The following is a 14,827-nucleotide window of genomic DNA, read 5'->3' as shown; positions in this document are numbered from 1 at the left end:
GTGCTTAAAATGTGATTGAATGGAGCAAATTCTGTGATGGCTTCAGATGGATCGGGCGGGGCATCAGAACCTGATACATTCACCTTCTACAGAAACCAAAGGTGAAGATGAGCAGGATTTCTATGCCAACTGGTGTTTTATGGTATAAAAAGAAATAGAGTCTAAATAAATCAGAAGTTTGGTCCTTGTGCGTGAAGTCTTTAGTGAGGACCTTAGATTAAGAGCTGGATCTTTTGCTAATCACATCTGTAGCTGGCATGAATTGGGCTGTTTGCACTGAAATCACAGGAGTGGTTCTACTTCACATCAACTAAGGTCTGGGTTCCTTAATCTTAGACAGAAATAATTTGGAACATCTCTGAGTGTTGTTCACTGATGTCACCAATTTTGTCTTTGCAAACAAGCCATTTTAGTTAGAGATGGGTTCTAGATGTTAATAAATATGTCTACATGTTAACATTTATTTTTAGCCATATGGCTAAAAATATGAAACACCAGGGTTTGGTGTTTTCTTAAGTTTATCTCTCTGTTAAAACAGAGAGACCTCTGTGCAAACGTATCCAAAATACACATAGAATGTAAATATTGCAACTTTCTTGTCACTATAGTTTCTGTGATAACTTAAAATACAATATTGTAGTGCAGATTAACAGCAAGTTGCTGAAAGATATTGAGAGTACACAGGAATTTTTGCAGCACATCCCTCAGAGGTTCACATCTCGGTGATTTCTTGACCTGGGGAAGGATAACCTCAACCGATATTTGATAGTTATGTTGAGATACCTCAATAGCAAAGTCCTGGGCCAGATCCTCTGCTGAGATGGGGCAGTGCCTTTCATAGGAAGCTGGTTGATAGCCAGGATCTCTTGCTTTCAGAGTCTTAGCACCATTCCCACACTCCCATTGTGTCTTCTTTTTTCTCCGTGTTGTGTGGGCACAATCAAAGTGACTGTGAACTTCCCTTTTTCAGCACAGCAATGTGTGAATGTTAATAATCATATGCCACTTAGAAGCTGACTTGTCAATTTGGAATATTTTGTATGTTCCACAGAAATCCTCACTAGTCCATGATCCAGGGTGTCATGGTGTCTGTTGGAGGTTAGCACGGTTTTCTGCATACCCAGAGTTAGTCCCTTTGGATAATTGCTCCTGGATGCTCCAGGTGCTGGTTCTGCAAGATGGAGCCCTCTCTCCCAAAACAGAGCTGTTCCTTCACTCCTCTCAATGGAGCAGTTACCCCTGCATCATGTGGGGTGTCTCAGATCAGTGGGTGATCCTTGCACTTGGGCAAAACTAACGACACTGAAATTAAAACATGATGTGCCAAACATCACTCCCCACATAGGTCACCCTGCTGAGCAGGAATTTGTGCAGGCACAAGGTCTTGTTCACCAGCAGCTGTTGGGCAGTGTGTGGCTCCACATGTCTGATTTTCAGTCTGAGGGATTGATTCCAAGGGGCTGATGGAGGCAGATCAAGTCAGAAGGATTTCCAGCAGCTTGGGTGAGGCAGGACTCTGGTCTGCGAGGTTTTTGCATGTTGAGAGTTATTCAGTGTTAAAGTTCTTTTCTCCCTGTGAATGAGAGGATGATATCTAACATATGGGAATCATTGAGGAAATGTAAATTTAGCTTAAAATATTAAATATTGAAGAGAAAGGGCAGAAAACAAAGAACAAGTCATCATAAATAGATGGGCAGTACTGTGAGAGCATGAAAAATGAGAGTGAATGCAGCCGTTCTCTGAACTTCTGAATTATTGAAAGGCTCATACACCACACAGACAGTTCAAAAAAAGTGCCAAAGTATTCAGATTATATAAAACAAAAGGCCCAAATGAGCCATGCTTGAGGGTGTGAGTAATTACATGGAGAACTAGCTGAGCAGGAGCATGGGGGAGTTGGGTCCAGGAGTGCCTGGTGCTGATGGCTGGTCACAGAGCCGTGGCAGAGTCTGGGAGCTGGTGCCACAGCCAGGGACAAGAATCTCTCCAGGTCTTATGGCAAATTTGTTTACGTGATGGAGAGTCAATTGTTATAAAAGTGTTAGGAGGAGAAGCCAGGATTCTTTTTTTCCCCCCAAAGGAGGAAGAGGGGTCGAAGTAGGAGCATCTGCAGAGTGAAAGCATTACCATTGCCTGTGGCTGAGAATGGAGGTTGCTGTTTGGGCTACACAACCCAAACAGGGCTGTAACCCCAGCAGGTTTTGTCACTGATTCAGCAGAGACCGGTGGGAACTTCATGTGAGAACAGTTTGGGCATTCCAAGCTAAAATTCCCACTTTCCCATGGGTTTTCTGTGAATCCACTCTTGGATTATGTAGTGATCTTCCCTCAAGCAGTGGTGTGAGTTACAACTCTGTATGTGACCAAGCAATACAGGTTTTTAAAAAAGCATAATTGCTACAAATGAGTGGTAAAAATTTGGAGACAAAGGCTAATTTAAAGATATGCAACAGAAATTAGGTGGACACTGAATACCCTAATAATAAACTGAATGAACCACTAAGAAATGAATAAACAACCCCGAAACTGCACACAGTTAATAATAATCATCAAGAATAACTTCAGTTGTTGTGTACCTTATCTAGAAGCTTCTTAAACCCATCCTGTCCTACTCCAGAGGAGTTATTCCTCATCTACTCCTGCTGTAAGAAAAATTGACTCCCATCAAAGGAGTGGATTTATAGCAGGTGGTGGCATCCAAGGTGTGTTTAGAGAGAAAATCGTAAGGTAGAAATAATTCAGACTGCAGGGAAGAATTACCAGAGTGAAATACTGAGAGATGTATGAAATAATCTCCTTGGGGAGCGATGGCAGCAGCATCTCCTGGAGCATTTGCAAGTGGCCTGGCAAAACATGAGAGGATGTGTTATTCTGGTGGGGAGCAGGAGGTTCTGCCTCCTGGCTGGGGTGAGCCAGGACTCAGAGGACTTACTTCTGTCAGGATTGGGCCTTGGGGGCTTTTCAATTTTTTTCTTTTGGCTGTAACTATGTACTCTGCTCTCTCCTCTTCCTATAAACCCACATCTCACTGAGCCCTGCTCCTGTTTCCACAGCCTGGAGAAGCACATGCTGTCGCACAGTGAGGAGAGGGAGTACAAGTGTGACCAGTGCCCCAAAGCTTTTAACTGGAAGTCCAACTTGATACGTCACCAAATGTCGCACGACAGCGGGAAGCACTACGAGTGTGAGAACTGTGCCAAGGTACAGTGAATTTGTAGGATGCCTGGCACTTCTTGTGCTGCTGGATGCAGGGGGGCAGGAAGAGGGGATGCCCCAGGCTGGGATGCAGGAGGGTGTAGGGCTTCTGCCATGCTCCAGATGGTTTCTCAAGGATTTTCACTTCTACTTTGAAAATACATTGTTTTTCTTTCCCTTTTGATTTGGAAATGGCTGTGGAGTTTGAAATGGGCCCTGATGCAGGATGCTGAGCATCCTTGAGCTCAGGGCTTCGCTCCTTGTGGGCTGTAAGAGGGTCAATTAGGGGCAAGAACCCCCAGGGAAATGCAGGCCAGAGGATTCCCTAGGCTGTGTGCCAGCTGCTGTGACCAGAAGCTTCAGGACTCTACTGCAATATAAATCAAAAATAAGGAATAGCAATGCACCCCAGCTGCACTAAGTGAGCACAACTTTCATCTCTAAAGCATCTCCATAACTTCCCAGCATCTGGGCTTGCTGTGTGGATTATTTGCATAGGATGTGGTGCTCTGCATTGCTTTTTATCAGATTCCCAAAGCTTGGCCCTTTTGCATGAGGACTTACTTGGTTTTAGGTAGATTTGCTGCAATAATGGGAATTTCATATTGAGCTGACACTTATAAGATGTAACCAAGCCCTGGTTTCTAGCACTGGGTTGTGTACAGGATTACTTGCTGTCACACACTCAGGTGTCAGTATAAAGTATTTCTGTTGCAGTAATGCTTAGAGGTTTCAAGCAGCCCCATTTTCACTCATTTCCTATGAAGTTCTTGACCTCAAATGTGCAATTCTAACAGCAAAGTCAAATGCATCTGCTGCAAAGGGGTTAAAAGTTCCACCCAATACTTGGCTGATCCTGGGAAACTGAGGCCCCATCCTGCAGGCACAGCTCCCTTTGCTGGCCATTAGCGAGGGTTTTAATCTTAGAACACTCCCAAAAATAGCTCCAAGGTTTGAATTTTAAAAGACTCTTGTAATAACTGGCTTCTTCCGCAGTCAAGTTTCTTGGTTAATCAGTACTCATTTCCTAGCAGGTTTTCACGGACCCCAGCAACCTTCAGAGGCACATTCGTTCCCAGCATGTGGGGGCTCGTGCTCACGCTTGTCCAGAGTGTGGCAAAACCTTTGCCACTTCTTCAGGCCTCAAACAGCATAAACACATCCACAGCAGTGTCAAACCTTTTATATGTAAGTCTTCAACTAAACGTCTTTGATTAAGTGTTGTTTCTCTTGCCGTAAAGCAGCTCAGTCTGGAAGCAGGAGGTTGTGTTCTTCTCCCTTTGAATTTCCCACCCATGTCACAAGGGCTGTGAGTTACTAAATGAGTTCTGGGTAATTTGTGGTCCAATGCAAGGAGTTATTTTCATGTGGTTTTCCTTTTCAGACAGACACTGTGTGCTGTATAAATGTACTTGTTGTCCCAGGGTTGTTTTTCCACGCACAGATGCAAAGTGAGGAGTGGGATTTAGCCAGAAGGAGCCGTGCCAGGCTTGGTGGCTGCAGCCTCATTGCTCTGCACCATGCTGAGCTGGCTGCCCTCCTCCTGCTTTAGGAGTAGATTTTGGGCTGCAGAGTCTCCAAAGCAGATGCCATGACTTTTGCTGGAGTTGGAAAGCAAATCTCAGAGGCAGTGAGATTCATCTTGCCACCTTCCTTGAGGCTCCTCTGCATGCCCCAAGTTTAAGGACTGAGTTGAGCTGTTAGATCTTCACTAACAGCTTTTCCAGCAATAAAACTTGCCATGGATGTAAGCCTGGCTCTGTGCTGGGCTTAAATGGGATCCTCAGCACCTCATGGGTTGTGTTTTCTGCTGAGCCAGATGCTTCTTGGGAAGGGTACAGGTTGCTTTCCCTCCCTTTCATTGGGAAACAGAGGCAGAAAACATTTTAAAATATTGTTCTTTGTAGTGCTGCTCTCCCCCACAGCCTTTTCAGGCACTTGCTGTGACTTGAAAGGTACCATGACCATCTCCCCTACTTGTCTGCTAAACCTCTTAATCTTCTGCTGCTCTCAACAATAACTTACCAAAATACCTGCACCACACCTGTGAAAAGTATTGGCCACAAGCTAATATATTTCCTCAAGAGAAGGAGTATAGGCAAAACTCATTTGTGCAAAATCTGTAACCTGCCATTGGGTGAGTAATACTTTTGGTTTCGACTCCTTCAATGAGAAAAGGTTTAAATAGGTCCAGAATTAAATATCACTAATACTTTTGAAAGCTGATTGCAGATTAAATGATTACACTTAATTAGAAAAGTAACTTCTGGTTAGTTAGGGAGTCTTTAGGTAGGCCTATTGCAACACCCTACATAAAAGTGTCTAAGTGGAACCTCTTGTGAATGCAATAATCTCTCCAATGCTCTTTGTTTCTATTTTTTCTGATAAATCGAAACAACAACTGCTATTCTTCACACGTACAGTGTGAAGGATGAAACCCCATGGAGCAACCTATGGATAACAGCCGTGTAATTGCAGAACAAAAGGGTTTGGAGACCACATGTTTGGTTGGCTTTGCCGAGGCACGAGAGGGAGGTAGGGTCACCTAGAGCAGATATCTGCTTTCCACCAGAAGGCCACACACCATGATTTACTCATACCAGTGTGTTTATGGCAACTGTCTCTTATTACAGTGCGCCGCCCAAGCTTGAGCGAAAACTCACCAACACCAAGGTAATTACTCACTGCCTTCGCAAAATCTCCAGCCTCCCCAAATAGAAACCACATGCCATAATAGACTGAACATATTCTAAATAGTACTTATAGTAATTTTTTTTTATAAGCAGAAAATATGCAAACGTAACTGGTGGCTAATTTGGGGTCCAGAGACAATCACCGTGCAGAGTGTGCATAGGCACGAGATTCATTTTTTGCAGTTTGTGAGCCAGATTGGGAGTTTGTGTTAAACCTGGGGTCTGTAGAGCAGTAAAAGCTGCAAAGAGGGAAGCTTCTCTTACAACTTAGTTGCTTTCAAAGTATGGCAGTGAGATTTAAAGGGTGTAATAAGGTGTAACAGGAGAAATCAAACACAGCTTCTGTTCCTTTCATACATGGAAACAATTAAAGTGGATAACCATCCCCCCTCTACTAAAGTTTAAATCTTGTGATGAAAAGCAGGTAGATCTTACAACACAGATTTATCTGAGGAGTCCTGGCTCTTGGGAATATCCATGGAGGTGTCACAGTCAGTTTAGACACAGAGTCTCCTCCAGAATCCTCGTGGCATTGGATGTGCCCGTCACTGATGCAGTGATACACCCAGGCTTCGGGTGACAGTCCCCAAGAGGAAGACTAATCCAGGGAGCAAGGGCTTCCACCTGGGCACAAAATTTCTTTACCAGCCCTTAGAGCCTGTGGATTAAGTAGAATGCCTGTTGAATGCAAGAGGCACCCTAAGCAAGCAGCACGTCATTAAATAGTTTTAAATCATTTCAATGCTCGAAAAGGTAAATTGTTGGTACAGCTGTTAATTGTTTGCTGAGATTATTATAATAAATATTTATGTATTTTAGTGGTATTCCCATTACTGGTTGAATTCAGTTTAAAAACTGAGACAAAATAAATTTAGTCAAATTATTAATTTGCATCTCCCTTAATAGCCTGTAAGGATATCTTAAAAATTTTAGTGCATATTTTTGCTTTTCTCCAGAGTAGAATATTTCTTGATTCTGTTGACTTTGGAATATATTAACGGAGAATAATAGTTTAATAATGTACCACTGTTCTTTAAGGGAGAACTTCCCAGACTTTAGGAAGACCTAATCTGTGCCAATACCCCTCTTTTCAGTCCTTTGCCACTTCAGCCTACATGATCAAAGCCTTATCTTTAATAAAGCCACGTGAATAAGAAGCTGGCCCTCAACGCAATCTGGTAGAAGAGCAAATGTTCATAAAACATGATTTCTTTTTAATTCTACATTAGCCTATCCTTGGAAATGCATGCATTTGAGATTTTTTTTTTTCTGGAAAAATATGTGTGGTCTATCCTTCTTTACACATGGAGAGGAGTTGATCCATAATCTCCAAGATGGAGCTTGTGTGAACCTGTGGATGTGACACTCGAGTCACCATTTGGGTCAGTTTAATTTTGGTTTCTGTGGTCAATGTGATGGGAGTGGGGGGAAATTACTGTGTAAAGCCTCAGCAGTGAAGGTAAGGGGGCTTGATTCTGTACCCTGGAGTGTGGAGGTGGGAACAGAAATCTTATGCATGCTATTAGGTTAAAAATTGGAGAAAATAGCAGAAAAATCGGAGCTTCATAACTGCAGAAACAAATGATAAATAATTCTATATCAAATAAAAAATACATGTATGTTAAATAGGCAAATAAAATATTTTTTAAAAGGACAAAAACTACTTAACAGGAGAAAATCGAGCATTTTCAAGGAACTAGAATAATCTCTCCTCATCCTTCTTGTCTCTCTTATTTCCTTCTCTTCCATATTTTTTCCTCTTTATTTTTCGCTTTATTTTTGATTTTCTCTCTCTTCTTTCTTGCCTTTCCTCGTGAATGAAGATTTCCAGCAGGAACAGTAACTGATACACAGAAACAAACCTTCTTCCTGAATTACTGCACTGCATATTTCCTGTGTTTGGGTCCAATCCTGCACCCTTTACCCCACGAATTGTCCCGGGGATGTCAGAGTGGGATGTGAATGGGGAAAAACGGGTGGATGGGGCAGGATCAGGCCCGGGAACAATAGGAGCATTGTTGGTGAGATATGGAGCAGGCTGCTGAAGAGGTAAACAGTTAGGAGATGACAACAAGTGGTGGAGTTTCTCAAGGGCAGGGATTTGGAGGAGCAGGAAGGTTAGCACAGGCCCCGGTGCGAGTGGAAGTTAGAGGACGTGATTGTAGTTCATGGGAACCAAGAGTGCAGGATGGGATACATTCAATTCAGTTTCCTCTGCAGGCTTAAAATAGAGCCATTGTAAATTATGTCAGACTGTCTCAAATCATGAAAATGATTGTTAAAAAGGCCTCAGAATACACAATGTGTATTGTTGTGGGGCTTTGATGTGTGAAAGATGAGAGTTTATGATATAACACAAATTAAATAAAAATAAAGTGGCCACATGCTTTTTCCTGACTGGAAAAAAAAAAAAGAAAAAAAGGATTTATTGCAGAGGGATAGCAGTGCCTGCTGGTAATGCTGCTGCCTTGTTTTTAAACAAGTCTGGAGCTGATACTATTAGAAGCAAGGTAGTGCAGAGGTACAGACAAATTTTGGCATAATGAAGAGCACAAGACACAGCACAGCCTTGGGACTTGCCCGATGATCCTGCTCATCCAAAGGACGCCGAGAAGGGACATAAGAAGGCACTGGGGAACTATGCATTGCCCTCTTCCAAACCCCACTTTAACTTACAGGCTCATAACTTGGGTGCTGCCCCAATTTGCTCCCTAAGGTTTGTAGCAGCCAGAAAATCAGGAGCCTGCAAAATCCGGTTTGCTTCAGTGACGTGATTGACTCTGTAGTGTCTCACTCTGCACCACCGGGAGCACTTCCAGCCTCCTGCTACTGTGGAAGGTTGCTGGAAGCTGAGCTCCGACGTGCAGAGTGTCACAGGCTAGATCAGGCCCTGACCTCAAGGTAGATCTGCTCCCCTGTGTGTCCCCAGGCTTTCTCCAAATGCTGCATTTGTGAGCCTGAAATTGTTCTCATCCCAGAGGTGTTTGAAAGGAAATTCATCAGGTTCTTACTGAGCATCAGATGTGCAAATAAAGACAGCTTCATTCCTGAAGGAAATTGTTGTTGAAATATGTTCTGTCTTGTCATGTACAACAGGCAGATAAGCAATATTAAGGCTAGGAAAGTTATTAAGATGTGGAATTTAGAGTTAAAGCATCCCAGGCACCTTCAAGGACTGTATGCGTTGCATGAATGGAAATGCATTGGACATATGAGAGTACTGAGGTTTTCCAGGTTCTAGCCTGGACTTTTATGAGATTAAATTTTTCATTGTAAGTGGGGGAAAAAAAAGTTTGTTACATATATACGTGGAAATAGGAAATACCTGGTTGTCTCCTCCTTCACCTCTTTCCTATTCTTGCGGAGTGAAAGCTCTGTGACGCAGCTCCATCTCTGTCTGGTCCTGCAAATATTTATTTTAATGATTCATTCCCACGTGGGAATAGTGACATAAATGGATGCCATTTGAAGACACCTGTGCTCTCACACAGGAGCACCGTGGGTTCACGTGGGGTCACAGCACCGGCTCGGGGCTCATGGGGAGTTCTGGGGGCTAACGCAACATGGAGTAACGGTACCAAATGTGCAACACTGTGCAACGCAAAGAGCAAACGAGGAGAGTGTGTCTTGTAGTGATTCCACACCTTTTCTGCTTGGTTGGAGTGGGTTTTGGTGCTGTCTTCTGACATTTGTCTGCTCGGATGTCTTGCTCTGGAGAATACAGTTGCTTTTGTACATGTGTGCACCCAGACCTCTCCCTATGGCTTCCTCATGGACATTTGGCGGGTAAAATATGGTGTTATTTGCACAGCTTTGAGGGTGGGGGCAATTACCACAAAGCCTGAGATGTGTTGTTGTTGTTGTTTACATACAGGTGAGGTCTGCCATAAATCCTATACTCAGTTTTCAAACCTTTGTCGTCATAAGCGCATGCATGCTGATTGCAGAACCCAAATCAAGTGCAAAGACTGTGGACAAATGTTCAGCACTACGTCTTCCTTAAATAAACACAGGAGATTTTGTGAGGGCAAGAACCATTTTGCAGCAGGAGGATTTTTTGGCCAAGGCATTTCTCTTCCTGGAACCCCAGCTATGGATAAAACGTCCATGGTTAATATGAATCATGCAAATCCGGGCCTTGCTGACTATTTTGGAGCCAATAGGCATCCTGCTGGTCTTACCTTTCCAACAGCTCCTGGATTTTCTTTTAGCTTCCCCGGTCTGTTTCCTTCAGGCTTGTACCACAGGCCACCTTTGCTACCTACTAGTTCTCCTGTTAAAGGACTTCCGAGCACAGATCAGACAAACAAAAGCCAAAGTCCCCTCATGACAAATCCTCAGATACTGCCAGCCACCCAGGATATTTTGAAGGCACTAAATAAACAACCATCAGTAGGGGAGAATAAGCCAGTGGAGCTTCAACCAGAAGGGTCCTCTGAAGAGAGGCCGCATGAGAAACTCAGTGACCAGTCAGAGAGTAGTGACCTTGACCTTGACGATGTCAGTACCCCCAGTGGCAGTGACCTGGAAACCACCTCGGGCTCTGATCTGGAAAGTGACATTGAAAGTGAGAAAGAGAAATTTAAAGAAAATGGTAAAATGTTCAAAGACAAAGTAAGCTCTCTGCAGAGCCTGGCGTCAATAAATAATAAGAAAGACCACAGCAATCATTCCATTTTCTCACCATCCTTAGAGGAGCAGACTGCGGTGTCAGGAGCGGTGAATGATTCTATAAAGGCTATTGCTTCTATTGCTGAAAAGTACTTTGGTTCAACAGGACTTGTGGGGCTGCAAGACAAAAAAGTCGGAGCCTTACCTTACCCTTCCATGTTTCCCCTCCCGTTTTTTCCAGCATTCTCTCAATCAATGTATCCATTTCCTGATAGAGACTTGAGACCGTTACCCTTGAAAGTGGAGCCCCAATCACCCAGTGAAATAAAGAAGATTCCAAAGGGAAGCTCTGAGTCTCCCTTTGACCTCACCATAAAACGTAAGGAGGAGAAGCCTCTTACTCCCATCCCCTCAAAGCCAGCAGCCCCCTCTGCATCCAGCCAGGACCAGCCGCTGGATCTCAGCATGGGCAGCCGAAGCCGAGCCAGCAGCACAAAACAAGCCGAGCCTCGGAAAAACCACGTCTTTGGAGACAAGAAAGGAGGAGAACTCGAGCAAAGGAAATCTTCGGAGTCCTCTTTGCAGCACGCCAGGCCCACCCCGTTCTTTATGGATCCCATTTACAGGTAACAGACTCTGCTGCCTTTCAGCATCCTTTGGTACAGGCAGCGAGGTCTGCCAGGGCTGCCACCCTGTCCCTCTCCCGGTGTCCCTGGGGGTGCCATCCCAGCTGCTCCAAGTGAGTCATGGGGCCAGTAATGCTGCAATTAGCAAGCCCTCGTTGCCATGAGTCATTAGTTTAACCTGCATAGCTTGACATGCAGAGGTTGAATATATTCTCTTACCTATAAATGAGTTGGCTACAGTATTGAATGTTGTTTATTTGATGTGTATTTGATGTCACTTGTTTGCCTGAAATTCATTTTCTTCCAAAACTCTGCCCACTCTGACTTCCCCTGGAGGTGACAGTGCCACTCCCAGGGTATCCCTTCTACTCCACCTTGCTAGTTCCTCTTGAATTCAAGAGGAGTGTCTCATAAGTACAACAAAGAAGCACATTGGACCTAAAGTGTATTAAAAATACGGATATTGAGAATGATTTCTGCCCTTTTTTACCATCATTTGAGTACTGGATTGATTTCTTCAGGCATTTCATTCATAGAATTGAAGGCAGAGTATCCTTGTGTGTACAAAGCCTCACCAGTGGGCTCCTTAGTCATAGAATCATCACAGAAAGGCTTGGGTTGGAAGGGGCCTTAAAGCTCATCTCATTCCAACCCCCTGCCATGGGCAGGGACACCTTCCACTATCCCAGGCTGTGCAGATCCCCATCCACGATCTACCTTGTAAAACCAGTGGGAGCCTCATTGTTGGCTTTGACAGGTGCACACTGTCAGTGAGCTGAGGTTTTAAAAAACAGTGGTAAAATCCAGACCTCCTGGTGTTTCCCAGCAGAGCTGAGATGGATCTCACTGGGATCTGAATTTCACCTGCATCCTGTGTGTCAGCCCCCCTTTTCCCTTCCTGCTCTTATATCTGTAACCAGTCAAAGTCACATATCTAAATTAGTTTAGAGAAATATTAGCCATAAAAATATTTGTCTGTAATATAAAGGACTGATTTTACAGCTTCTTGTTAGAACAAAAAAATGTAAATTATGGTAATTTATTACTTTATCTGAAAAAGAAATGCTGTGGGCAAAGTTTTTGGAGAATGCTGGTGCATAAGACAACAAGTCTGCATTATGAAGAAACAGGCTATGATGCTATTTAGTGAGATGGTTTTATTCATGCCAGATTGATATCTGTGTTAGACCATAAGTTTTCTTTGAATCATATTCACTTAAAATGCCTGAAGCAGCTGAAATAATGACCCATGTTTTATGGCCCTGCATTGCCAACTAATTAAATTGCATTGCAAACTCCCCTGCCCAGGGCAGAGGGGTTGAAACTAGATGATCTTTAGGGTCCCTTTCAACCCAAACCATTCTGTGAGCCTACATTTCTGTGATTTTAATGACTTCTGTACAAATTCTGGCAGCGCAGCACGAGGTCAGTTATTACTGAGCCTTCCTTTGCCATGAGTTACATCTACATATGGACAACATGATCCATCCATGAAACCATGCACATCAGTAACAGAAAAAACAAAAGCCTCAAGTTTCCACGCTGTTTCTGAATTATCCATGCTGGGTTTTGCTGCCACGAGTGAATTGCAGTTTTTGTTGCTGGCACCTCAGATTCAGTGTGTTCCTACAAGCCCACCTTTCTTGCCCTGCTTGTCCTTGGCTGTGCACAGGGGGAGGTTTCCAGGGTGGTGGCTGTGATGTCATGTGTGGACAGATGGCAAGGGACCCGTTGCTCAAGGCTCTGTTGCCTTGAATTTCTCTTGTCTTAGTGAAGAGCACACTCAGTTGCCTTATTTCTTTATAAAAATGCTTGGTAGTTAGTCATTGGTTCCTATTATAATTGTTATTAATCTTTTGAAATGGGATTATTCCCTATATATATAAATGGTATAATTATCTACTTTAATGGTGATTCCCAGCCCCACCCTGGCAGTAATGAGCTGTGTGTGGGAATTGAGACTTGAGTGTCCTCCCTTATCTTTTACTGTTATCTCCTAGAAACAAATTGTTTGATGTGTAATTGCCTGGTTTAAACCTGAGTAGCTGTATGATTATTAATATCTGAGACTGATTCATCACAAGCAAATCTAATTTTAACATTTACAGAGTAGAAAAAAGAAAGCTAACTGACCCACTGGAAGCTTTAAAAGAGAAATACTTGAGACCTTCCCCAGGATTCTTGTTTCATCCACAAGTAAGTATTTTGGGAATTTTGATGTTGTAAACAAGCCTGTTGATGCTTCAAAGCAGGTGCAGAGAAATGAATGCAGTCTTAGTCATTTTTGGATTTCCTAAACCGCACAGTTTTTGCTGGACCATTGTGGTGGAAAAGCGTAAGCATTGTTCTGAGCTTCTTGATGTTTTGCAGATGAAACAACATGTTTTGATTATAGAGGAAGCCAGATTCAAACTGAATGTGTCTTTTAGAACCATTTTCCTCCAAAACTATACTGTAGCCACCAACATTTGCAGCCACTCGTGTCTCCTGTGCTCTGTGTGAGGAGAGTCAGTATTGTCTATGAGGAGTCGATGCAGATTCAAATAAGGCCAGCAAAGCTGAGTGTCCAAGTTTAAAAGGGATTTTATTTTGTTTAAGGACTCCCATAAAAGAGATGAAAGTGTCCACCTGATGTTTCCAAGCCTCATAGTGCAAATGCTCCATGGTTTTTGGTAGCTGCTGTGGGCTGCAGTGTGTGTAGGATCCCTACTCCTCCATTCCTGCAGACAGTTTATAAACTCTGGGCTGCTCGCTTGTTCATAGGTCACAATCCTGGATGAAAAGCATTTAGGAGGGTGTCCTTAAAACAGTGTAAAAACTGTGATGTGTTTGTAGTATGGGAAGAGGATCTGTGTGCAAACTATGCGTTGCTTTTCTCCACCAGCACCGCGCCCTCATTTTGGCTTCCTCCTCCTTGCTCCAGGAGATTCTGCTAAAAATTTTGGTTAAATCTTACACCTGAAATAAAATGCTCTGTGGTATTTACAGATTTGAACCCCTTGCTGACTGTGGGCTGTTTCATCTTAGTAATGACACCCTCTACACATCCTGTATTTTAAGCACACAACCATGAGCTGCTGTCTCTGTTCATGTTCCTCTGAATTCCTGGGCAAAACACCCCAATAATCTTCCAGCACTTGCTTTTTTTTTTTTTTTCCCAATGAAATCCTAAATTGTTATGTCCTAACTTGCATGGATTATATTCTGAAATATGGGACTTCTGGAGAACTGGGAAGAGAAGCTGATGGTATACATGGTTGCAGATGCACAAAAACACCCCATTCCAATTTCTGAACAAAGTGTTGGATCTAAGTATGAAAGTATTTTGTAGTATTTACATGCTGTAAGTATTTATGGCATTCTGTAAGTATTTATAAGCATTAAATAAGAATTTAAGATGTATTAAAATCACTGAGAATTTATGTGCAAGATTTAATAGCAGCTTAACACCTCCTGCTAAGTTACCTTAAATAAGGTAAATAAGGTAAATTTGCTCAAGTGGCAAAATAACAAGTGAAAATTCCCCAAAGATGAGCTCAATGTGCTTTTTGTTCCTGCTGTAAAACAGACTGGTTCCTCTCCATCTAGTTAGTGATTCTGTTAGAGCAGCTAAGGAGCTGTAAATTATCAGTAAATTATTTAAATGAGGACATTTTAGATACTGCATTGATGGAAAAAGCAGTATCGTTTTGCTTAGTG

General features: G+C 43.0%; 1 protein-coding gene across 7 annotated transcripts in view; it reads left to right on the top strand.

The window, feature by feature from the left end:
• The window catches only part of MECOM (MDS1 and EVI1 complex locus), a 327,724-nt gene that overhangs the window by 293,427 nt on the left and 19,470 nt on the right, over window positions 1-14,827 (top strand). For 3 of the 7 annotated variants that reach the window (XM_039557118.1, XM_039557120.1, XM_039557121.1), the window contains 4 exons: window positions 3,057-3,204; window positions 4,230-4,386; window positions 9,766-11,128; window positions 13,237-13,324. In XM_039557118.1, coding sequence (XP_039413052.1) covers window positions 3,057-3,204; window positions 4,230-4,386; window positions 9,766-11,128; window positions 13,237-13,324 — 1,756 coding nt within the window. The remainder of the gene's footprint in view (window positions 1-3,056; window positions 3,205-4,229; window positions 4,387-9,765; window positions 11,129-13,236; window positions 13,325-14,827) is intronic. The other 4 variants (XM_039557119.1, XM_039557124.1, XM_039557123.1 and 1 more) reach the window with 3 other exon arrangements.

The sequence above is a fragment of the Corvus cornix genome, chromosome 9 (assembly GCF_000738735.6).
Source record: "Corvus cornix cornix isolate S_Up_H32 chromosome 9, ASM73873v5, whole genome shotgun sequence".
Taxonomy (NCBI): Eukaryota; Metazoa; Chordata; class Aves; order Passeriformes; family Corvidae; genus Corvus; species Corvus cornix.
This window is presented reverse-complemented; position numbering and strand designations above follow the sequence as displayed.